The sequence below is a fragment of the Canis lupus genome, chromosome 11, assembly GCF_011100685.1.
Source record: "Canis lupus familiaris isolate Mischka breed German Shepherd chromosome 11, alternate assembly UU_Cfam_GSD_1.0, whole genome shotgun sequence".
Taxonomy (NCBI): domain Eukaryota; kingdom Metazoa; phylum Chordata; class Mammalia; order Carnivora; family Canidae; genus Canis; species Canis lupus.
Window position 1 is genome coordinate 20,871,913 of NC_049232.1, and position 26,666 is coordinate 20,898,578.

At 36.3% G+C, this 26,666-nt stretch overlaps 1 protein-coding gene across 3 annotated transcripts in view; it reads left to right on the plus strand.

The window, feature by feature from the left end:
• The window catches only part of RAD50 (RAD50 double strand break repair protein), a 230,072-nt gene that overhangs the window by 178,621 nt on the left and 24,785 nt on the right, over positions 1 to 26,666 (plus strand). For all 3 annotated transcript variants that reach the window (XM_038552121.1, XM_038552122.1, XM_038552120.1), the window contains 13 exons: positions 620 to 826; positions 2,310 to 2,492; positions 3,022 to 3,179; positions 6,504 to 6,679; positions 7,225 to 7,462; positions 13,556 to 13,745; positions 13,985 to 14,111; positions 14,547 to 14,740; positions 17,127 to 17,237; positions 17,683 to 17,775; positions 17,850 to 17,963; positions 24,343 to 24,470; positions 26,315 to 26,539. In XM_038552121.1, the coding sequence (XP_038408049.1) occupies positions 620 to 826; positions 2,310 to 2,492; positions 3,022 to 3,179; positions 6,504 to 6,679; positions 7,225 to 7,462; positions 13,556 to 13,745; positions 13,985 to 14,111; positions 14,547 to 14,740; positions 17,127 to 17,237; positions 17,683 to 17,775; positions 17,850 to 17,963; positions 24,343 to 24,470; positions 26,315 to 26,539 (2,144 nt within the window). The remainder of the gene's footprint in view (positions 1 to 619; positions 827 to 2,309; positions 2,493 to 3,021; positions 3,180 to 6,503; positions 6,680 to 7,224; positions 7,463 to 13,555; positions 13,746 to 13,984; positions 14,112 to 14,546; positions 14,741 to 17,126; positions 17,238 to 17,682; positions 17,776 to 17,849; positions 17,964 to 24,342; positions 24,471 to 26,314; positions 26,540 to 26,666) is intronic.

Below are 26,666 nucleotides of genomic sequence, written 5' to 3' on the forward strand. Positions count from 1 at the left end.
TAAAAAATAAATTTAAAAAAATATACCACTCTATATGCTTAAGGCATATGTCATGATGGACTGATTTACATATATTGTGAAATGATTACCACAATAGGTTCAACTAATACCCATTTCCTCATGTAGTTACAATAAAAGAATATTTACCTTGTGATGAGACTCTTAGGATGTACTTCCTTAACAACTTTTCTATGTATTATACAGCAGTGTTAGCTGTAGTCCTCATGGTATACATTATATCCATAGTACCTACTAATCTTATAACTGGAAATTTGAACCTTTTGACCACTGTCCTTCAATTCTCTCTCCTCTCGCCTTTTGCCTCTGATGACCACAAATCTAATCTTTCTATGAGTTTTTTTGTTTTTTGGGTTTGTTTTTAAATTCCATATATAAGTGAGATCATACAGTATTTGTCTTCCAAATTTTCTTTTTAAAGGTGATTATAAAGAAAAAGTTTGCTCGTAGTTACTAATAATTCTCTCTGGTTGATAGTCATTATATTTTTTACTTTGCTATATTTTCCTTAGTGTGCATGTGTTAATTTTGCATTTAAGAAACTTTATTAATAAATTGTTCAGTGAAAAAAATTGTTAATGCTCATTCTTCTCATATGTAGAATGACTTTGCAGAAAAAGAGACTCTGAAACAAGAACAGATAGATGAGATAAGGGATAAGAAAACTGGACTGGGAAGAATAATTGAGCTAAAATCAGAAATCCTAAGTAAGAAGCAGAATGAGCTGAGAAATGTGAAGTATGAATTACAGCAGTTGGAAGGATCTTCAGACAGGATTCTTGAACTGGACCAGGAGCTCTCAAAAGCTGTAAGATATTATTTGAGTAATCTATTAATTTTAAGATATCAAATGTTTAGAATCTTATATTCTGAGGTATATTGCCTATTGCTAATCGTTAAGATTATGGCATTTCAATAAAAATGTCAACCTTGTCTATGAATCTCATACAAAATGAAAACATCTGAATATTTAATCATACCAACTCTTTGATTCTGGAACTAGGTGGATTGAAAATTAGAATCACTTCCGAAGCTTTTAAAAAAGACTTATGCTTAAACCTTACCTCAGACCTTGTTAATCAAAATCTCTAGATTGGGGAATAGAAATATGTGTTCCAGGGGTGCCTAGGTGACTCAGTTACTTGAGCATCTGCCTTCAACTCAGGTCAGGATCCCAGGGTCCTGGGATTGAGTCCCATGTCAGGTTCCCCACTCAGCGAGGAATCTGCTGCTCCCTCTGGCCCTTTCCTTGCTCATGCATGTTCTCTCTCTCTCTCTGTAATAAGTAAAATCTTTAAAAGAAAAAAAAACGTGGGGTGCCTGGGTGGCTCAGTGGTTGAGCATCTGCCTTTGGCTCAGGTCGTGATCCTGGGCTCCTGGGATTGAGTCCCGCATCAGACTCCCCACAGGGAACCTGCTTCTCCCTCTACCTATATCTCTGCCTCTCTCTGTGTCTCTCGTGAATAAATGAACACAATCTTTAAAAATAAATAAATAAACAAATAAATAGAAAAAAGAAAAATGTGTTCCCAACAAAACCAGGTGATTGTTATGAGTACCTTGGCTAAGAAACACTTACCTAAGTTAAAAAAAGTATTTTCCCTCTAGGTTCCAAACACTGTAGATTTTATATGATTCTTGACATGTTCTCACTTTGTGTGTGGTAGAAATTTTCTTAGACCATCTCTTCTTTTCATGAATTTCCAAGTTTCTCTTCCTCATTTCTAATCTGTCCCCTTCCTTCACATTTCTGCCACCAAAGTGGGCATCCTAAAGCTTGGCTAATCTCCCTCTCAGATCCCATCTTGATAATATAAGTAAACATTTCTATTTGCTCTGTACCATCTACCATACATTTTTGTCAGTTTAGCAGTTTGTCACAATATTGCCTTGTGATGGCAAAGCATTGGTCAGAGACCGTATTACACTATTTTATGGTTTCTACATGCCAAGCAATGTAATGAGTTACATGGGTACTTGATAAATAATTACCAACTAAAGGGTCACTAAACTGTATATGTAGGTATATTTTTCTCAGTTTTACACTAAATTCTCACTTTTCCCTCCTGTTTGTCCTTCCAAGATTTATTAACTAATTTTCTACCATTATAACCTAGTAAGATAACTTTATAAGAATTTCTTTAAAAATCTTATTTCTTATGCTTTTTCTCTTCTTGGATAAGGGCAAACAGTAATATTTTGGTAATTCTGGTGAATAGTTGATTTCTAATACATTTTGTCTTTATTTTAACACAAAACATATAAACTTGTGTGTTTGAATTATTAATAAGGAACGTGAGCTAAGCAAGGCTGAGAAAAACAGCAATGTAGAAGTTCTAAAAACAGAAGTAATAAGCCTTCAAAACGAGAAAGCAGACCTAGACAGGACCCTGCGTAAATTGGACCAGGAGATGGAACAGTTAAACCATCATACAACAACACGCACCCAGATGGAAATGCTGACCAAAGACAAAGTATGACTTTCTTTTTGTTCTAATTATACTTTCTGGTATTTAAAATAATTTACATTCATAATAGATGCACTTTGAAGTGTTTAGGTGGTGCTGGCAATGTATTTTAGGAGTTAAGTGAGCTTAATACTCTATAAAAAAGACTTCGGAGCAGAACTGTTTTCTGATTACAAAAATTAATAATACAGAAGTGTATATACACATGCCCATTGCTATTAATTTTTATTATATATCATACAGAAATTTTACTTTTTATATATTGTCAGACTCTTTTCTCTTATGGCACGGAAAGGCAATTCCCACTGTGAAACTTCAAGACGTTTTTTTATTTTCTTCTTGCATTCTATTGTTTTATTTTTTAAGCCTAGAATTTTAATCAGTCTAAAATTTATTTTGTTCTGAGCCACCTAGCTGGCTTAGTCGGTAGAGGATGTAACTCTTGATCTCAGATTTGTAAATTAAAATTTATTTTTGTTCTTGATACAATGTGTAAAATCTTGGACTTTATTTTAAAAATTTTTTTTTTCTGTAGGCTGACAAAGATGAACAAATTAGAAAAATAAAATCTCGACACAGTGATGAATTAACTTCATTGTTAGGATATTTTCCCAACAAAAAACAGCTTGAAGACTGGCTTCATAGTAAATCAAAAGAAATTAATCAGACCAGGGACAGACTGGCCAAATTGAAGTAAGTAGTTGTAACATTTGAAGATGTACTATAGATCCCTTATCTCATGTTTTTATTTTTCATTGCTTTAGTTGTTTTATTATTTATTGTTATAAACTGGTATGTTTTGTGTTAATTGACTTTGGTTCTTCTGTATTTTATAAATCAAGTGAAATGTTGAAATTGATTTGGGCCTTTTGTTCCTTAAAAGTTTGCAGAATTTAATGAGAGGATTAAAATTCTCCTTTACAAAAAGCAACACTTGACACTGTAAAACTAATGGTAGAAAATTTAGGGGGAAGGCTTCATTATATTGAAATTGACAAATATTTTCTTGGACCTGACATGAAAAGCATAGGCAGCAAAAGCAAAAATAGATAAATGCGACTATGTTAAACTTAAAAATTTCTACACAGCAAGGAAACAATTATGGAAAGGGCAGCTGACAGAATAGGAGAAAATATTCAAACCATTTATCTAATAAGTGATAATTACCTAGAATATGTAAAGAACTCCTGTAATTCACCAACACAAAAACAAATAATTGCATTAAAAAATGGGCAAAGAATTTTTCCCATTCTCCAAAGACCATATACAAATGGCCAGTAAGTATATGAAAAAGTACTTGAGTCATCAGGGAAATACAGATGAAAACCACATGATATATCACTTCACACCAGTTTAGGAAGGCCACTACCAAAAAAGAAAAACCAGAAAGTAAGTATTGGTGAGGATGTTGAGAAACTGGAACCTTTGTGCATTGTTAGCGGGAATATGAAATGATATAGGTTATAGAGAAAATGGAGGATCTTAAAAAAAATAAAAATAAAGTACCAGATATTGCAGCAATCCCATTTCTGAGTATACAAAAGCATCGAAAACATGATCTTGAAGAGATTTTTGCAAATCCATGTTCATTACAGCATTAGTGTCAGCAGCCAGATGATGAATGGATAAAGATTTGGTGGATATTTGTGTATATATTACTCAGCTTTAAAAAAGAAGGAAATCCTGGGGTGCCTGGCTAGCTCATTCAGTTGGGCATGTGACTCTTGCTCTCCAGGTTGTGAGTTCAAGCCCCACATTGAGTGTAAAGCTTACTGAGGGTTGGGGGGTGGAAATCCTGTCGTGCACTAATTGGGTGAACTTTGAAGATATTTTTGCTAAGTGAAATAATCTAGTTACAAAAGGACAAATACTGCATGATTCCACTTATGTGAGATACCCAAAGAAGTCAAACTCTTGAAAACAGTAGAATGATGGTTGCTAAGAAGTATGGAAAGGGGGAAAAGGGAATTGTTGTTCAATGGTTACAGAGTTTCAGTTTTTACAAGATGTAAAAGTTTCAGAGATGTATAGCACAACAATGTGATATAGTTAATGCTACTGCACTGTATACTTAAAAATGATCAAGATGGTAAAGTTTATATAATTTGGTTTTTACCACAATAAAGTGATCACTTTATTCTGTTGTCACTTTGCACTCAAAGTGTCAAGAGAGTCAAAAATTCAATACAGGTATTTGAGAAGATCACGAATTCACTTTTGGCCATGTTTGTGTTTCTTACGGAAATGTCTATTAGGGAATAGAATATTAGAGCTTGAAGTTCAGGAGATTGGAAGTTGTTGCTTTGTGAATGACTAATAATTGGAATCATTAGTATAGACTGTATCATCTTAAAGGGGTTATATGAAGAAAAGAGAAAAACATTTACTGTTGGTAAGCAAAGCAAGAGGAGAAAGTGAAGGAAACTAGAATTCAGGGAGCTGGAGGGAGCCAGACAGGAGTAGTTCTTGACATCTTGAGAAAATAGACCTTCAAGGAGGGGGTCAGGAGTGTTAGGTGCTAAGATAGTGATGTTGACAACCATTGCTCAGTGGCTGGGATGGCCAAAGCATCACCTTTATTTTTGCCATATTTTTACTGTGACTCATAATGGAAAGTATCAAGATGTAGCACACATGGACTTATACACATTAATCTGAAATAAGTTTCTCAAAATAGTTTGTGTCCTAACCATGGGTAGTCTGTTCCAATGTATTTTATTGTCTCATTTTTAAATATATGCTGAATATGATCCATTATATTGACTTCATAATGACTTGCCTAGTGCATCATAACCTGCAAACCCTCATCTATATTGGTATGGAGGTTGGCTAGGATAATTTTAGGAGTTGTAGTGGAGATGAATTATACTATTGAGCAAGGTCTTTGATGAATGAAAGGGAATGGATAATGTCATAAGTAGATGACAGCAACAAGGAAGGGATGAAGTGGGATCCCTGGGTGGCTCAGCAGTTTAGCGCCTGCCTTTGGCCCAGGGCATGATCCTGGAGTCCTGGGATCGAGTCCCACGTCAGGCTCCCGGCATGGAGCCTGCTTCTTCTTCCTCTGCTTGTGTCTCTGCTTGCCTCTCTCTCTCTCTCTCTATGTATGTCTATCATGAATAAATAAATAAAATCTTTTTTTTAAAAAAAAGGAAGGGGGATCCCTGGGTGGCGCAGCAGTTTGGCGCCTGCCTTTGGCCCAGGGCGCGATCCTGGAGACCCGGGATCGAATCTCACGTCGGGCCCCCGGTGCATGGAGCCTGCTTCTCCCTCTGCCTAGGTCTTTGCCTCTCTCTCTCTCTCTCTGTGACTATCATAAATAAATAAATATTAAAAAAAAAAAAAAGGAAGGGATAAAGGTCTTACAGGAGTGAAGGGAAGTGTATTCTTTGTATCCTGTAAGTGTAAGGGAAGTGTATCCTATAGTTCTTTCAGGAGTGAAGGGAAGTGATAGTGAAAGGTTCAAAGGGAATTAAGAGAATGTTCTCCCTTTCTCTTCTCTCTCTCCAGTATGTCCAGCAAGCATATTCTTTTTTTTTTTTTTAAGATTTTATTTATTTATTTATTCATGAGACACAGAGAGAGAAAGGCAGAAACACAGGCATAGGGAGAAGCAGGCTTCATTCAGGGAGCCCAAAGCGGGACTCAATCCCAGGTCTCCAGGACCAGGCCCCGGGCTGAAGGCAGCACTAAACCGCTGAGCCATCAGGGCTGCCCAGCAGGCATATTCTTGCTGAGGTTCCTAACCTGAGATCTAAGACATGAACCCCCAGAAATCACACAGTTTTGCCTACACACATTTGTCTGGGAGTAGGTTAACGACCAGGTTTGGAAGGCGATCACTGTCTTTGGGGTAGAGTTCAGGCAGAAATGGACTGTTGCTTTGACTTCTCAAAAAAAATACTTAGTCACAGCAAACATTTGAAATACTTATTGGCAGATTTTGTTTTGTATCTACTTAGACTTTTCAAACTCATTTCTCATGTTGTAAAATTGTAATCCATATTCTTATTTTAGCAAAGAACTAGCTTCGGCTGAGCAAAATAAAAATCATATAAATAATGAACTAAAAAGGAAAGAAGAGCAGTTGTCCAGTTATGAAGACAAGCTGTTTGATGTTTGTGGTAGCCAGGACTTTGAAAGTGATTTAGATAGGCTTAAAGAAGAAATTGAAAAATCCTCAAAACAGCGAGGTAAGTTACCATCTTTATGTTATCAAGGCACTTTGACTCGTAAATTTTCACTCACAGGTTATTATGAAGGATGAGAGTTTTAAAAACTTGGTTCTAGAAACAAGGTCTTAAGTTTCAGTCCCGGTTCTACAACTTACTGACTTTGTGGCTTTGGGCAAATTACCAAATCATTCCTTTTCTTAGATTCAGATTCTTCAGATTCTTTTCTTCAGAAAATCATTCCTTTTCTTCAGAGGATATAATTACCTACTACTCAGGATGTTAAAGAAGAGAAAATGAGATTATAGTATAAAGCTCTTAGAACAGTTTCTGGCACACAATATGCTCCAAAATTTTGTGATGGTTTTTGTGTGTTATCAGAAAGTAATTTATACAAATCTGACTATATTGTCCCCTTTCAAAGAATATGTAAATAACAGAATTTTTATTTTTTTCATTGTATGTTTATAAATGATGAATAATCATATATCAAAGATAGAACCATAATGACAAAACTATATTGTGTATTCTTCTCACTGGTAATTTATGTATTTTCTTAAAATTAGCCATGCTAGCTGGAGCTACAGCAGTTTACTCTCAATTCATTACTCAGCTAACGGATGAAAACCAGTCATGTTGCCCTGTCTGTCAGAGGGTTTTTCAAACAGAAGCTGAATTACAGGAAGTCATCAGTGATTTGCAGTCTAAGCTGCGGCTTGCTCCAGATAAACTCAAGTCAACAGAATCAGAACTAAAGAAAAAAGAAAAGCGGCGTGATGAAATGCTGGGACTTGTCCCTATGAGGTAAGAATAGGGATTTACCATTACTGTACATGAACAGCAGCACTGTAAAAGGTACCCATCCAGTCCCTGGCATATGGTAGGTGTTCCACAGTGGGTTAGATGAATAAAAGTACAAGTCAAGATTCTGAACCAGTGTGTCCCATCTCATGTTATTTATCTTATAAGGAAAAGTGGGGCCCTTGGGTGGCTCAGTCAGTTGGGCATATGCCTTCGGCTTGGATCATGGTCCTGGAGTCCTGGGATCAAGCCCCAAGTGGGGCTCTCTACTCAGCAGGGAGCCTCCTGTTCCTTCTCCCTCTGTTTGCCATTCCTTCTGCTTGTGCTTTCTTTCTCTGTCAAATAAATAAATAAAATCCTTTAAAAAAAAAGAAGAAAAAAGGCAATTATTGGGGTGCCTGGGTGGCTCAGTAAGTTAGGCATCTGCCTTTGGCTCAGATCATAATCTCAGGGTCCTGGGATTGAGCCTCACATCCAGCTCTCTGCTCAGCGGGGAGTCTGCTTCTCCCTCTGCCCTTCTCCCCTGCTTGTGTTCTCTCTCTCTCTTTTTCTCTCTCTCTGTTTCAAATAAGTAAATAAAAATTTTTTAAAAAAGAAAAAAATTATGTAAAAGTAGACTTCTTAAACTAGTCATAGAGCAGTTATAATTTCTACTGTTTTTTGTTTGTGTGTATGTATGTGTTAATTTCTGAGACTTGGCTTGAGGGCATAAATTTTGACAGATACAGACCTGTTGGCTGATCTCTCACTTTCTCAATTCATCAAAAGAATTAAAATACTGAAAACCTCCCCCAACAGACAAACTTTAAACTATGTTTGTATGTCTTTTCCACTTTCAAGAAGAATGAGTCATCATGATTTTGTTTATTTTTCCCTCACTTATTCAAGAAATTCATATGATGGCCTATTTATAAATAAAATCAAGTCAGAAAAGTATGTGATGATGCCTTGGTGTCTTCCACAACATAGAGCAGAGATTGGTCACAGAGACCAAAATGACACAATCTTCAAGGGGCTGATGGTCTATGTAAGGAGACAAGCTCTCCGAATTGAATATTTAGAAAGCTGCACTTAAGTTCTTAATTGGTTCAGACAAATGCATTAGTTAAGAGGAGAGAAGCTAGAAGACTACAGAATGAGAATAAGATTTTGAGAACATATGGGAGGGGAATGTAAAGCATAAGGAAATTTGAGGGCACCTGGGTGACTCAGTTGGTTAAATGTCTGCCTTCAGCTCAGGTCATGATCCGTGGGGTCCTGGGATTAAGCCCCACATTGGGCTCCTTGCTCTGCAGGGATCCTGCTTCTCCCTCTCCCTCTGTTGCTCTCTCAGCTTGTGCTCTCACTTTCTCAAATAAATAAAATCTTTAAAAAGAAGCAGGGGGCACCTGAGTGGCTCAGTCAGTTAAGTGTCTGCCTTCAGCTCAGATCATGATCCCAGGACTCTGGGATCAAGCCCCACTTTGAGCTCCTTGCTCAGCAGGGTGTCTGCTTCTTCCTCTGCCCCTCCACCCCCACACGCATGCTGGCTCTCCCTCAAATAAACAAAATCTTCTAAAAATAAAAAATAAAATGTAGGGAAGTTGATTTGACTCAGTTAACAGAAGGCAAGTATAGAGAGAAATGAGAGCACTGTGTGTAAAGGGAAGGAGAGTGTGCTATAATAGAAAGGTGATCTCGAGTTAGAGGAATCATTTGGGGAGTTTGATTCCCATAAGTTGAGAAGATAGGGCTATGTTATATGTTCAGGCCTATTTACAACATTCACTGATAGATGATGGGGATTTAATGAAAAATGTGTTTTAAGAAATTAATCTTATGTTAATATATTGAATGGATAAGACTGAGAACAACTCTAGAAGCAGAAAAGCTAAGAGAGTATGTTGTCCGGAAAACTGAAGAGGAATTTCAGGAAAAGGCTACAAAGATAAGCTTTGTGATAGCCAGCCTCCAAGATGATTCCCAGTGATCGATCTCTCCCTCCCGGTATTCATGCTCCTGTATAGTCTTCTCCCATGTTCCCAGATGGGTCTATGAAACCAATAAATTATGACAGAAGTGATAGCATATCCCTTCCAAGATTAGGTTAGTTAGGTAAGGCAGTACAGCTGCCTGTTCTCCTTTTCTTTTGGATATGGGGGAAGCCACCTGCCATGAGAGTCTCCCTGTGAAAGGCCCCACTTGACAAGGACCTGAGGCCTTCCACCACAAGTACCATTTGGACACTGATTATCCAGGAGTCAGGCCTTGAGGTGACTGCACCGCTGGCGAACAGCTTGACTGGAATTTCAGTGAAACAGCCTGAGTCAGGAGGACCCATATGGTTGTTCCTGATCCTGAAATAAGTGCTGTTGTTTTAGGCTACTGAGTTTTGGGATATTTTGTTATGCAATAATAGATAAGTTCTATAATCTTGAAAGGGTGAAAATGAGATTATTGGGGTCTATAGAGAGAATGTGATAAGGAGACAAAAGGAAAAGAAAAGATAAAATTTGAAGTTGGTAGAAAGTGCACTTAGAGGAATTGAGAGCTTCATTCTGTGTCATACTAATATAAATAGCAGAAATCAGCTTTGTATTATACTTTATGACGCTTGCCATCAAAGCTCCCCATCTCAGAGTAAGGTACATTCCTTATTCATAGTTGTACTTCCTTAAGGATCTGTGTTGTAACATTGCTAAGTATTTGCTGAATAAATGAGAGCTACAAAAAAAAAAAAAAAAAAAAAGAGAGAGCTACAATATCTGTTCCAGTTATTTATTGCTTGTAACAAACCTCCTCAAAACTTAATGTCTCACAACAGTCATTGTTAGAATATTTCATGGGTCCGTGGGATAATTGGGTTTAGCTGGGTAGTTCCTCGTAGAGTCTTTCATGTGATTGTAGTCAGATGTTGGCTGCAGTCATCTCAAGACCCTCCTAAACCCATTGCTCAAGGTGGCTTACTCAAATGACTTGCAGTGACACTACAGGCTGGGAACGCAACTGGGGCTGTCAGACACAGTGCCTATGTGTCTTGGGATTTTGACAGCATAGTGGTTGGATTACCAAATGAAGGATCCTAAGAGCAAGTAGTCCAAGAGACAGGCAATCGAAGCTCCTAGTATCTGAAGGCATAGGCCCAGAAACTGGCACAGTGTTACTTCTGCTGTTATCCCTTGGTCTCTGTCAGAGTTACAGAGCCTGCCAAGATTCCATGAGAGGACACAGACTCCACCTCTCAGCGAGAAGACTGTCAAAGTATTTGTGGCTAACTTTAATCCATATAGTACCCCAGTATCTAGAGTGGCACCCATATGTCATTCTGATTGTCACATGCAAAGTAAGATAACCTGAACTGGAAAAATAAATAAGTAGTGGACAAGTAAATGAATGCCTTGGAAAAAAATACAGCAGGATAAGGAAGTAGAGAATTGATGAGAGGGGAATTGCTGTTGAAGGTGGCATTTGAGTGTGGACCTGAGAGAAGTAAGGGAGCTAGCCATGCATTTGTCCAGGAGAAGAACATTCCAGGCAGTACAAAATCCCTGAGGCCAAAGGGAAAAGTAATTGAAAGTGAGCTCAAAGAGCTAGTGAAGAGCCACATCTTACTCTCTCTGAGGAAAATATTTTCATTTAAAGGCCAAAGGTCACCAACACCAACCATTTAAAGGCCAAAGGTTTAAGAACACCTTCATGAATGAAATCTCAGATGAAAATATACCTGTTTCTCATTTTGCTTCATACTGAATCAGGTTTATTACAAATCTCAGTTAAATAAAAAGTATTTTTCCCCATTTCTTTGATTTTTCAACCAACCATATCTGTGTTGGTTTCTTTTACATAAAATTCCCTTGGAAAAGGAATGCTGTCACAAAAAGATGAACTGAGTTTGTGAAAATTTTACAAAACCAAAGCATCCTAATTTCAATAACCTATTCTTTTGGGAAACATCTTTTCTCTTTCTGATAATACTTATTTTAGCGTTTAGCATCATAGATAATTGCCAGAAATTGTCAAAAACCCCTGGACCACATCAATAAGAGGATTTTTTGTGTGTGTATGTGAAGATGTAAAGATAGGGCTAAAACTGAATGGATGCATGTAGTTCTTCACAAAGATGTCCCCATTCAAGTGAATGATTTCATTAGGCTATCATAGCTATGTAACTTTTTAGGTACTGGGAACATTTTTTAAGATCAACTTCTGGGCTATGATCACAAGATTCAGGGAGTAACATGGGTATGGAACTACTCATAATCTACATACCTTCATATTTACTCAGGACATTTTTTCATCTCAGTGGCATAACAAACTAGGTCTTCTGTTGCCAAAGACCACTTTAGGTTGGCATTTCTTGGTCATGGTGTGGATTTTTTAAAAATCATTAAGTAGTAGTAGTATGTAAGAGCAAACCCTTGAGTTTCTGGTTTTTCCTTTAGTTTATTATAAGACTCCATTAGAAATTAATTCATCATACTAATTTATAATTAAGAATTCTGGAATTTTTCAGAAGTACAGTTGATAGCTTTTTTTTAAGATTAAACATCAGTTTTATTGTTTCAGAGGTGTCAACAATAATAGATAAGAAGCCAGTACCTGCCACAGGAGTTGTAATCCATTTGCAACAGTAGCAGCAGTAAAGTGGTTAACAGCTTCTGTACTGTAAACACGTGTAACAGTTGGCTGAGTGGTCTCCTTTCTATCATTTTTTTTAACTTTTTGTTTTGAAATCATTTTAGATGTACGGAAAAATTTCAAAAATATACAGAGAATTCACATCTACCCTTCACCTTGCTTTTCCTGATATTCACAATTTATGGAACCATAAGTTAATTGTCAAAACAAAGAAATTAACATTTGTGTGGCACTGTTAACTAAACTACAAAGCATATTAGAATTTCAGCAGTCTTTCCATTAATGTTGTTTTTCTATTTCAGGACCCAGCCCAGGATCCCACCTGGCACCTAGTTGTTATTTCTCCCTAGGCTCCTGCAGTCTTCAGTAGTGCTTCAGTCTGTCTTTCATGATCTTGACACTTTTGATCAGTATAGTCAGTTAATTTATTGAAAATCTCTCAGTTTGGCAAATATCACAGTAATACAGTAGTCCTTCTTACCTGCAGTTTTCTTCTCTGTTCTTTACATTAACCTGAGATCAACTGTGGTCCAGAAGCAGATGGTCCTCCTGACATATCATCATGTTAACAGTAGCCCAATTTGAAGTCACAAGGCCTACATCATTTTCCTTGCTTCATATCATCATATAAGCAACTTACCATATAACATCACAAGAGGGAGGGAGGGTACAGTACAATAAGATATTTTTAATATTTATTTATTTGAGAGCATTCATACTTGGGTGGGGGTAGGCATAGAAGGGGAGAATCTCAAGTAGACTCTTCACTTGGAGTACAGACTCTCCAATTCAGGGCTTGATCCCACAATCTGTGAGATCATGACCTGAGCCGAAATCACCAGACACTTAAACAACTGAGCTACTCAGGTGCCCCAGTACAAGATATTTCAAGAGAGACCATATTCACATAACTTTTATTACAGTATATTGTTATAATTGTTTAATTATTAGTGTTGTTAATCTCTGTGCCTAGTTTATAAATTCTATTGCAGAAAAAATAATATAATGTTTGGTGCTATCCATGATTTCCGGCATCCACCAGGGGTCTTGAAATATATCCCCCGTGGATCAGCATGGGGGTAGGGGGAGACTATTTAATTGTTTTGAGAAAAATCTATTATTGGATACTAAAATCAGTGGGCAAAAATTTGAAGAGAAACAAGATACTGACACAGTCCCCATGTATTCCTAGGATTGTTATTAATAACAAAGACAAAAATAGTAACTTTATAGTGGGTAAAACCTGGCTTAACACCATGTTAACCAAGTGAATAAGATTAACATCTCCGTTAATAAGATATTATGACATCATGTACCGCTGATCTGATGCCCTGAGGAGGATACAGTCACTTAATGATACTCTTGCCAAAAATACATAACCTTCATTTCATGATAAGAAAGCATTCGAGAGCTTTTTAGAGAGCTTTTTTAAAATTATTATTATTTGTTAGCTTATTTTTAATTGTGTTCTCTGTTAAGGCAAAGCATAATTGATTTGAAGGAAAAGGAAATACCAGAATTAAGAAACAAACTGCAGAATGTCAATAGAGACATACAGCGCTTAAAGAATGACATAGAGGAACAGGAAACGCTCTTAGGCACAATAATGCCTGAAGAAGAAAGTGCTAAAGTTTGTCTGACAGATATTACAATTATGGAGAGGTTCCAGGTAAGTTTATTGTAGTTGAAGGTCAAATAAAACCTGTTTCATGGTGATTCATTTTCATTTTTAGTTTCCTATTATTTATATCATTTAAATTATTAAAATTCATTTTATCCTATTAAACTTTGTTAAAATTATATCTGAAATTGGTGCCAAATTGAGATTTTAAAATAATAGCAACTTTTAAAGATACCAAATAATGATAATGTAAGTTTGTTAAAGGAAATAACTGTTTTGTTCTTAAGATGGAACTTAAAGATGTTGAAAGAAAAATTGCACAACAAGCAGCTAAGCTGCAAGGACTAGACTTGGATAGAACTGTTCAACAAGTAAACCAGGAAAAACAAGAAAAACAACACAAATTAGATACAGGTAATATAGTTAGTTTTTTCTTTCTCTTTTTTTTTATATATAGTTAGTTTTTTCATGTACCCATAAAGACTTCAACATCCTAGCATATGCTTTTTATCATACATTTTATATCTATCATGTGGACAGGGAACTGTCTTTCTTCCAGTTCGCAATATTCATCCTCTTTCTAAAAGCCTTACTTGTTTCCTTGCTTTGCATAACAGATTTTGAATGATGGATATCAGATGAGCTCTACTCTTTCTTAGTCCTGCCTGCCCTGTGATTTTAACCCATGGGTGACCAGGAGGGATTCTGTATCACTTTTCTTGCAGTGGGTGGGATCCACAGAAGCTGAGCCTTTGTGAATTCCATAGAGCTATAAAAATGGAAGCTTGCTGATCATAGTATTTTTCTGTATCCTTAAACTAATCGCTGTGTGACTATGTTTTCATGTAGTTTCCAGTAAGATGGAATTGAATCGTAAGCTTATACAGGACCAGCAGGAACAGATTCAATACCTAAAAAGTACAACAAATGAACTTAAATCAGAGAAACTTCAGATATCCACTAATTTACAACGTCGACAGCAAATGGAGGAACAGACTGTGGAATTATCCACTGAAGTTCAGTCCTTATCCAGAGAGATAAAGGTAAGTTTCATACAAAACTGTTTTTTATCTTTCTTTTTTTTTAATTTCATACAAAACTGTTTTTTATCTTTTTTTTTTAATTAGGCTCTATGCCCAACATAGGGCTTTAATTCACCACCCTGAAATAAAGTGTCTCATACTCTACTGATTTAGCCAACCAGATGTCCCACATACCTGTTTTTTAAATAAGTTCACATATGTGAAATGCTTCTTATTGGCATAGTGACTAGAACTCTGGTTATTGTGAGAATTAAATAGAAAATAGTATAATTCTTTTGTGGCTCCTGTGTTGACAAACCTTGTATTAATAGGTAAAGGTTTTGGCCATAATATGGAGGAATTGGCTGCCTGGTTAATTAGTGAACTTCCTGTTACTGGAAGTGGTTAGGTGGCTGGCTAACTACACAGAAGGATTCCTGCCTGTCTGGGATATTTGTCTTACCTGCCGATCCTGTATCCATGGCAGACCCTATCTCTTAGTCGTAATGCTTTTTCTGTTTGATTCTAGATGTAGTTTCAGAATCCTTCCCACTGTAGTAAGCAGGCATTGAGTTACTACGTGGAATGGAAACCATTTGGCATCTCATCTAGATTAATCACATCTAAGGCCCACTCAAATTTTTGAACGGTTTTAGAAATAATAATCTTGGGTGCCTGGGTAGCTTAGTCAGTTAAGCATCTGCCTTCAGCTCAGGTCATGATCCCAGAGTTCCAGGATCAAGCTCTGCGTTGGGCTCCTGTTCAGTGGGGAGTCTGATTCTCCCTTTGCCCCTCTCGTGCGCGCGTGCGTGCGCGCTCTCTCTCTCTCTCTCAAATAAATAAAATTAAAAAAAAATAACAATTTCGTTTTTTTGTTTGTTTAAAGATTTTATTTTTTTATTTGAGAGAGAGCACACAAGCAGGGGGAATGGCAGAAGGCAAAGGAGAAAGAAGTAGGCTTCCTGCTGAGCAGGGAGTCCAGCAAGGCTCAGTCCCACAACCCTGGTATCATGACCTGAGTTGAAGGCACATGTTTAACTAACTAAGCTACCCAGGTGCCCCTTAGACATAACAATTTTACCTAGTTTTTCATAATTATAAACATTCAGTGAGCACTAAATATATTACTGACTCTGTCACTAATTACCATAAATGCTTCATAAGTATTTTTGGATTGCATATGATAAGAGGCTTAGAGTATGATATAAAATAGTAATAGCTTTTTTTTTTTTTACTCTTGGGACACCCGGGTGGCTCAGTGGTTGAGCATCCGCCTTCAGCTCAGGGCACGATCCTGGAGTCCTGGGATTGAGTCCTACATCAGGTTCCCTACAGGGAGCCTGCTTCTCCCCCTGCCTGAATCTCTGCCTCTCTCTGTGTCACTCATGAATAAATAAATTAAATATTTTTTAAAAATTTTGTTTTTTACTCTTTATAAAGCCCTTTAACATTAAACAGTTCAGTGTCTTACTAGCCTGGTTGAGAATTGTGACTAGATCCCCCTTTTATAAAAAAAGTTTGAGACTTAGGGACACCCCAGGTCTTAGCCAAGTTCATGCAGCTAGTAAGAGGCACAGTTTATTTTCAGATAGGTCTTCAATGTCTATTACATTTGACTTCCCAGCATACCATACCTCTTCTCAATATGATAAAATGCAAAAATTTACCTATACTGAAGTCTGATACTAAGGAGTTATTTCTACTTTTATGGTTTGTTCAATATTCGTTATTTTAGAGTGCTTGAGGATCATTGTTTTCAACAGTGGTAGTCATGTAATTCTGCTCTAGAAATGTTGTAAGGCTGAACAACGTAGACTCCTGATTAGTAAAATAGTTTGTTATTTCAAAGCCCCCTTTCTTCCAATATAGGTGTGGATACACCAACATCAATGTACTTATATTTTTTTTATTACTGTAAAATACCTACTTAGCCTTAGCAAACTAACCTTAAGGACAAAAGTGTCCTCTGTAGTCATATTCCCATCTGTAAAAGAGAGGCCTGAACTGAACCGCTTCTTTGGTCACACAGAGCCCCTACAAACTCATAAAAACTACACCTGAAGCCACATGCTCATATAATTGGGGCACATGGCCTGGATTAGGAATCAAGTCAGTGGTGAAGCAATGTAGCATAGTGGCTAAGAGAAAGACTCAGGTGCTAGGCAGGATTTGAATACTGAATCCTTCATTTATTGGCTCTTATGACCCCAGACAAATCATTAGTATGCCTGTTTACTGATCTGACATATGGGATGAAAATAATGGTAGGGCTCCTCATTGGGTTATTGGAAAAAGCAAATGAGTTAATTTTTAAAGCCTGACACATAGAAGGTGCTTTTATGAGGACTATAAAGTCTGACACCTGAAATAAAATGATAGAGTATAAGTCTGTATTTTTTATTTTTAGGATGCTAAAGAGCAGTTAAGCCCTTTGGAAACAATATTGGAGAAGTTCCAACAGGAAAAAGAAGAATTAATCAACAAAAAAAATAAAAGCAACAAAATAGCACAGGATAAAGTAAGATATTATTTTTATTATCAAATACATTATATTAAACTTAATGTTCAGAGCACCATGTTGGACATTAGTGTTTCACATGAAATTAAAAACATAAGGTAAATAGTATTTTCAGATCTGTGACATAATTGACATTAAAAATTCTTGTTAAAGATTAAAATTAAATTATTTTGCTTTTTAATCTAAAATAGAAGTTGAGAATAGAGACTATTTAATCCAATCCCATAGATGATAAAGGGAATTGTCTCATTATAAAACTTGGTGGTGATGGGAAGTGGAACCCAAGTCTCCCAACTTCCAAGCCACTGCTCCACTGGGCTTGCCTATTAAGTTTTTGTTACCTTAATATATATTTCTTTGGAAATAAATCTTTCTAAATGCCGTGTCCCAACCAGTATATAAACATTAGTATTAAATAAATACTAAAATAAATATTTTTCCACAGATGAATGATATCAAAGAAAAGGTTAAAAATATTCATGGTTATATGAAAGACATTGAGAATTATATTCAAGATGGGAAAGATGACTATAAGAAGGTAATTTAAAACTTAAAATTATTTATTTGTTTATACTTTTATTTTCCATGCTCAAAGAATTTTCTTTCGTACAGCAAAAAGAAAATGAACTTAATCAAGTAATAGCTCAACTAAGTGAATGTGAGAAACACAAAGAAAATATAAATAAAGAAATGGGAATCATGAGACAAGATATTGATACACAGAAGGTAGGTCTTTTTTGCTACTGGCTTTTGATATTACTTATACCAGTAACATTCTTCTCTTTATGTTTTTACTTAATTTATTTTACTTTATTTTTACTTTTGTTTTCAATAGATCCATCGAGTAGAAATGCATACAGTAGAGAAAAGCAATTCTAATAACATAGTCTTTTCCTTTTTTCCAATTTTATTAAAAAAAAAAAAAGACTCATTTGGTAAAAGTATAAACACAAAAGCTTTTATTTATTGACTGATTTTAGAGCATGAGCAGGGTGGAAGAGAGAGAGGGAGAGAGAGAATCTTAAGCAGGTTCCATGTCCAGCGCAGAGCCCAGTGTAGGGCTCGAACTCATGGGCCTGAGATCATGACCTGAGCCAAAAGCAAGAGTCCAGACACTTAATTCACTATGTCACCCAGGCACCGCAAAGCTAATTTTAAATATAAACATTTAAACATAAAAAGTTTAACTTAAAATTCTCCCTCCCCGGGATGTGTGGATGGCTCAGCAGTTGAGCATCTGCCATTGACTCAGGGCGTAATCCCAGGGTCCTGGGATCGAGTTCTGTATCGGGCTGCCTGTGAGAAGCCTGCTTCTCCTTCTGCCTGTCTCTGCTTCTCTCTGTGTGTCACCCGTGAATAAATAAATAAAATCTTTAAAAAAAATATTCTCCTTCCCCTTCTGCCAATTCTCAGTCTCATTTCTAGATGTCATAACTATTAACAGTTTTTTGTTTGTTCTTAAAGAAGTTTCTTATTCATATCAGCAGGTAGATAAATCAATAATATATCTGTGTGTATGTATGTGAGCATATTTACTTTTATGTATAAGATCATACCATTCATATTCTCCACCTTTGTCCACTTAATGCAATTTGATCTTTATATCAAGTTAGCTCACAGATCCACCATGTACTTTTTAATGATTATGAAATACTCGATTTTGTGTGTGGGCCATAAATTGATCACTTTTTTTTTATACTGCAAATGGTAACAATGAATATCCTGCATATATCTTTTTTTCTTCTGTCTTTTCTTAATGAAACGTAAATTCACACAAAACGAGAATAGAGGCATAATAATCTTAAAAGTTGTAAGTATAATATCTGTATATTTTGTCATTTTTTTCAGTTAATTCCTGTCTCATTTTCTCCATTAAGGACATTAATTTCTACAGTATAATTAAAATCACATTGAGAAATTATCTTCAGCATTCCTTATGTAAGCATGATAGTTAATGTCTACCATTTCTCTATTCCTGCTCTTATAAACAAAATTTGCTATATGAATGCTTTAATCATTTAGTTATAGTGTTTTATTTTATTTTTTTTTAATTTTTTTATTATTTATTTATGATAGTCATACAGAGAGAGAGAGAGAGAGGCAGAGACACAGGCAGAGGGAGAAGCAGGCTCCATGCACCGGGAGCCTGATGTGGGATTCGATCCCGGGTCTCCAGGATCGCGCCCTGGGCCAAAGGCAGGCGCCAAACCGCTGCGCCACCCAGGGATCCCTCATTCTAGTTAGTTATAGTGTTTTAAAAATCAGTTTGAAGATTAGCTGTATCACCTGCCTGCAGGGCCTCTGGCCATAGTGCTAGGTATTTCAAATATATGAATATTAGTCAAAAGTAAATCTCTGCCATCTAGGGGTGCCTTGCTGGTTCAGTCGGTGAGGCATGCAGCTCTTGAGGTTAGGGTTGTAAGTTCAAGCCCCATGATGGATGTAGAGATTACTGAAAAATATAAAATCTTTGTTTTATTTAAGATTTTTATTTATTTTTTATTTTTTTAAGATGTATTTTAGACAGTGCACATACAGGTGGCAGAGGTAGAGGGAGAGAGGATCTCAATGAGCCCAGAGCCCAATGTGGGGCTCAATTTCATGATCCTGAGGTTATGTACAACCTGAGTTGAAGTTATAAGTCAGTTTCCTAACTGACTCTACCCCCAGGCACCCCAAGTTTTTATTTTTAAGTAATCTCTATCCCCCACATGGGGCTCGAACTCACAACCCCAAGATCAAGAGTCACATGCTCCACTGACTGAACTAGCCAGGTAATCCCAAAAATAAAAGCTTAAAAAAAAAGTAATCTCTGCCATCTAATAAATGCTGAGTAACTACAAATTGATGATAGCATATATAACAAGATACTTATGTATCCTTTGCTTTTAGGTGGAATGCCTGTTTAAAATCCCAGTCTATAAATCAGTGTCCCTCCGTGTATAACATACACAAAGATCATTAAGATTTACCCATTTGTAACTCTTTTCTTTTTTCTTTTTTTTTTTTTAAGATTTTTCATTTATTCATGAGAGACAGAGAGAGGCAGAGACACAGGCAGAGGGAGAAGCGGGCTCAATGCAGGGAGCCTGACGCGGGACTCGATCCCGGGACCCCAGGACCACACCCTGGGCCAAAGGCAGCACTAAACTGCTGAGCCACCCGGGCTGCCCGACTCTTTCCTTTTCAAGTTGATGATCTAAACTTAGTGAATCTGACTGTATTAGCTCACTTTTGTAAACTACCTTGTTCTAGAAATTATAAGTTATATACATAGAGTAATGCCAAATAACATTTTAAGTTAGTGGGGAAAATGAGACAATGTGGCAATTGAGTAGTAAGTGTATAAAATGTAGCCCATGAAATGTGATATGCTTGCTAAAGATTCCAATAGTCACAGGAAGATAGGAAGTCACAACTATAATTAAGATTCACATTGTCTGAGAGCTGAAAGGACCCATATTAAGACCAAAGAAAAATATTTCCCATAGACATTCATGGGAAGAAGGACACTGTAGCTTATTATTAACACTATATCCTTAACAAACCTCATGGAGCTTTTTCTCTTTTTTTCCCCCACGGTGTGTTTCAGCATCTCTTTTGTCTTTCCTTAATAAGGTTCTTTAGAAGGTTGTGTGATTGAGGCCTAAAATAAATGTTGGAGTGTTTTAGAGAGCAAAGGTTAGCTAGGGGAACCCATCAGAATCTCCTGGGTTTACCACTCCTAGGTACACAACCAAGAAAATTTTAAACATGTTCACATAAAAACTTGTACAAGAATATTTATAGCAGCATTATTCACATTAGTCAAAATATGTCATCATTAGTCAAATTATGGTCATCAGTTGATGAATGGATCCGTGTGATATATCCAATATGTATTACAGTTCTCCGGAGCAACAGAACCAACAGGTTATATACATATACACAAATTTATAGAAAGAAGTTTATTTTAAGGAATTGGTTCACACTTTTGTGGAGGCTGAGCACTCCCAAGATCTGTAGTTAGTAAGGTGGAGATCCAGGGGAACTGATGAAATAGTTCTAGTCTGAGTTTGAAGGTGTAAGAACTAGAAGAGCCGAGGTTTCAGTTCAAGACCAAAGGCAGGAAAAGACCAGGGTTCCAGCTCATACATTCAGGCAGGAGCAGTAACCACTGATTTGGTGTTTTTGTTCTATTCAGGTTGTCGTTGGTGTGATGAGGCTCACCCACATTAGGGGGGGCAACCTGTTTCAGTCTCCCAATTCAGATGTTCATAGTCTCCAAGACACTCAGATAATGTCCAACCAAATGTCTAGGCACCCTGAGGCCCAGTTGAATTGACACTATTAACCATCACATCATAAAAAGGAATGTTATTCAGCCATGAAAAGGAATGAAATAGTAATGCATGCCACAACTTGGATAAACCTTGAAAACTTGCTACGTGATGAAAGAATCCAAAAAAACATGACCATATATTATATGATTCTGTTTACATGAAATAGGAATATCCAAATGGACAAAAAGCAAATGAGTGTTGCCAGGGGCTAGGGCAAGGAGAGAGAAAGGAGAGAGATTGCTAATACGGACTGAGTTTCTATGGGGGTGGTAAATGTTCTGGAATTAGTGATGATGCTTAAATAACCTTTTGAATATACAAAAACCACTAAATTACACACTTTAAAACGGTGAATTTTATGGCATATGAATTACATCTCCATTTTAAAAAAATCACGTGGGTTGTTAAAAATATACTTGTTTATGTCTCCATTACAGACCAATAAGTCAGAATCTCTGGGGTATGGGCAGAAGCATCTGTGCCTTCTTAAAGTTCCTCAGGGATTCTGATATATATCCTCAATCACTGAGCCAGAGCATTGCAGAACTTTCAGGCTATCCTCTCTAATGGTGTTTTTCCCAGCCAGACTTGGTAGATACTGAACTGCAATCTATTCATTGTGCTGCTACATCACAGTTAGCTAGAATGCAGTTAATATTTAGATTTTGCTTTAGGTACTACACTGCATAGACTGTCATCTGAGCTAAATGGGGTTAATATTTAAGAGTTGAGCGTAACAGTACCTTATTTACATACTTAAGCTCTACTAAATTTAGTCCACAGAATAAAAAATTTGGAAGTTGAATAATCTGTGTCCCTCATTTTTTAGATGAAAGGAACTGGAGGTGACCTGCCTCGCCCAAGGTCACAAAAGTAGTGAGTAACCAAAGTAGAATGTGACCTAACATTGCCAAATTGCTAATATTACAGAAAAACAATTGTGTTGTATTTTAACTGCATCTGGCTTTCTTTCCTCTTTCTCCAGTACTTTATATTTTGTAGACTATAATTGGAATTCTCACGCTTAAAGTACAAGGACATTTTTGACCCAAAAAGCATTTCACTATCAATTACTGAGCTAGGCACTGTGCTGATTATTTTACATATATGTTCATTCATTCAGTCTTCACATCATTATATGACAGGTGGAATTATTATCATAATATATACAAGTAAACTGAGGCTCAGAATTTAAATTAATTTGCCGGGGATCCCTGGGTGGCGCAGCAGTTTGGCGCCTGCCTTTGGCCCAGGGCGCGATCCTGGAGACCCGGGATCGAATCCCACATCGGGCTCCCGGTGCATGGAGCCTGCTTCTCCCTCTGCCTATGTCTCTGCCTCTCTCTCTCTCTCTCTCTCTGGGACTATCATAAATAAATAAAAATTAAAAAAAAAAAATTAATTTGCCCAAAGTCATCAAATTTGAAAGTTGTAATGCTGAGATTTGAGCCTAGGTGTACCTGACTTCAAAACTTGTGCTGTTTAACAACTGTACTGTATGTCTTTCAAAATGATTGTTAAAAGCAACTAGAAGCTGACCTAATTAAAAAGAAAAAAAAAGTGCTTAGTTTTCTGTTCCTAATAAGGAAAAAGTCCAAGTGTAGTCTTCTACGGAAGAATTTTTGAGAGTCACAGCAGCTGCAGTGGTACATTAGGTTACCTGGCAACAAAAGGACGTTTACAACCATATCATTTTAGTTATTTTTAACTACTTATAATAATGCCCTTAGTCCATTGTATGTATTTGTATTACTATTTGTAGGAAAACTGAAGGTGACCTTAATGACAATTTTTTTTGAAAACCCACCTCAGAATAGTGATTCATAGGTGGGCAAGGTTAAGCATGTGGCAGAAATCCTTGGCTTCCCTTCTTCTGGCCCACCTCCCAGATCCTTACTCCTTAGTAATTTCTGTGCCATTACTGTTGGCAACAAGGTAAGGCCAAAGATCTGTCCCTCCCTCCCACTTCCCGCAATACTGGGTTTATTTCAGTTGGAAGGGTTACTGGAGGAGGGTCCTAGCTTTCTCCTTGAGAGGTCTAGACTCTGAACTTAGGCTGAGTTTTCTATATTCAGACTTTTGTGAGCCAAACCTATTTCTGCAGGTGATTTTTTTCCCCCTACATTCCAAAGAGTCAACTTGTAAACTTGTAAACTGTTTCCTTTTTGGCTCTTGACGACATAGTTCATAATCACCATGATCAGGTCTCTTTTTAAGGACAGAACTACTCAGAACCTGTCAACTTCTTAAATTTTCAGTTCAGTTCAATGTCCAGGGATAGTGTCTTCAGGTATGTAGGTATATACTATTTTTGTGAAACTTCTGTCTTGTGACTGTTATTTGTCAGCTTTAAGGTTAAGATCTTACCTGACATACCTAATGGTATCTCAGCCTTGGCATATGTTAGGAGATAAATACAACTAGAAAAAAAAAGTTGAGAGGAGACTTTTGATAGTATATTGTTCTTTTGTGATCTTTTACATCAATAAGCTCTATTGTGGGGTTACCATGCAAGATGATCCAATGGGATATAGTTATACAATACTAAAACATCTAGTTATATTCTTTTATTTTGTCATTTAAATATCTGTTTTGTGTATTTGTATTTGTGGGCTATCCAGATTCTTCCAAGCTTCAAGATCCCTTTACCCTGGCTTCTCCCTCTGTCGAGTTTACCATAATTCTAAGTAAAGGTATAATTAGTACTACCTGTCAGCAATTGTTTATTATGAATCACAGTTGATAACTTGATTATTTTTGTTAACCAATTTAATATTATTTAGATCCAAGAGAGATGGCTACAGGATAACCTTACTTTAAGAAAAAGAAATGAGGAACTAAAAGAAGTTGAAGAAGAAAGAAAACAGCATTTGAAGGAAATGGGTCAAATGCAGGTTTTACAAATGAAGAAGTATGTTTTTAAAAGGGGTCTTTAGTTTAAATAAAGATCTTTTTATTGAAGTATGAAGAATATTCAATACATATTTTTTAAAAAAGAATTTTAGCATAAATATCCCTTGAGACTTACAGGAAGGTAGACAGAGTTTTTATATAACCATAAGTCTTGGCTTTATAAACTGAAGAAGTGATACAGAATTTATAGTCCTACTGCACTGAAGGGCAGGATTAAATATGCAAAGTCCCAGATTTCTGCTAGCCTGCTTCACAAGATAATGGTATCAAGCATAAAGAACACAGATGGCCTGTGGACCATGCCTGGGTCCCAGTTTGTATAGTCTCTAATACTGCCAGAGGACTTAGTGCCAAAGTGATTTGTCATTGGAGACCCATTCTAGACGGTCCTCATTATAATTGCATGCCAACCAGATCTGTTTTGTTTTTGTTTTTTGAAGATTAGTCTGCTACTTCTTTCATGTGGTTTTATTGATATTTACTTTCAGTTGCTACCTTTTTGCCTTAGAGTTGCCTCAGGAATTCTCTAGGAAATGGTTGATGCTTAAGCATTAGACTGCTATAAAAGGCTGGACTAGCCAAATAGATTTTTGAACCACCTTAACTGGTTAAAAATAGGCCTCTAATTAATTTAGCCATTCCTTATAGATTTTTTGTCTTCTTGACTTGACTTTAGATCGGAATCAAAGAATGTTTAATTTTTTTCTAAAGGATATTATAAATGAAATTTTAATTTACTCTATAAAGCCTAACGGTTTAATCTTACTGTAAGCGCTATTGGTTTAGCTGTTTAAAATCTCTTTCATATACTGAAAAAAATCAGACTTTACAACTGGAAGAGCTCTTCATCTTCAGTCTCATTTTTATAGCATTAGGACATTGAGACCCAGAAAAAAAATCCACAGGAAGTTATAACAAAAGCCTGGAATGTGACCTACATATCCTAGTTCCCAAGCCTCAGCTATTTAACATAGTAGTGCTCTCAGTGGCAAGTTTGAAAGAGTGAAGCTTTTAGAATAATCTTACAGTTGAAACAGTTTATTTTTCACTGCTGAAGACCAAAACCAGATATTTTTATAATTTCTTCTGTGCTTGGTACTACATAAGAGTGATTTTTTAATATTCATTCAGACTAAGTACAAGTGCTCCTTGTCAAATCTGTCTTAAATTAGAATGCAATGGAAATGTCAACAAAACAGATCATCAAGCCAGTTCTGTAATGATGTCCATAAACTGTAGTGCTTAATAAGAGGGTGCTTAATAAGTAATTGTTAAATGAATACGATTTTTTAAAGCACACAAATCTTTATTATCTCCCTAGTTACCAGAAAAGTTTGTGTATTTTACTTTCTTTGATCATTACTATGCTATACTTGTGCAAGTGAAACTTTATTTTCATAAAGTACAGACCTTTACTAAGTATTACCACAGAAACTAATAGTTTGAGATGAAGTTGTATTTTGCCTTTGATGTATTGTGAATGGAATGATGACACCTATTACTTAGTAACTTCTCCGTGTTGGTAAGTGTGCATTCTCAGTTCACAATCAGAATTTTGTGAATTTGTAATTTAATCACCAAGAGTACTTTTTTTTTAGGTGTCTAAAAGTGAGGAACTTGGTCAGTGTTTGCGTGTTATAAGAGTTTTTTGGCACACAGAAATCAGCTGTTCAGAAATCTGGATGATTCAGAGATTTGGGAAGGAAGAAAAATTTCTTTAGTATTAAAGCCTTAAATAAAAAGCAAGGAGAGACTTATTTTTTATCTAGAGAGATCTGACTTTTCACTTCAGGCTGCTAAAAGCTAAAAATGGTCCTTAATTGTCATGTTTACCATTTATAGTGAACATCAGAAGTTGGAAGAAAAAATAGACAATATAAAAAGAAATCACAGTTTGGCAATAGGACGACAGAAAGGCTACGAGGAAGAAATTATTCATTTTAAAAGAGAACTTCGAGAACCTCAATTTCGGGATGCAGAGGAAAAGCACAGGGAAATGATGATTGTTATGAGAACAACAGAGCTTGTGAACAAGGATCTTGACATTTATTATAAGACCCTTGATCAGTAAGTATTAGACTGGGGATTTGATTCTGACTGCAGTCAGTATAAACTAGCATATTTTAGTCATATTTTCCTCTTTTTTTTATGTTTTAAATATAGTTATATATATCAGAATGGGAAAATAAATATA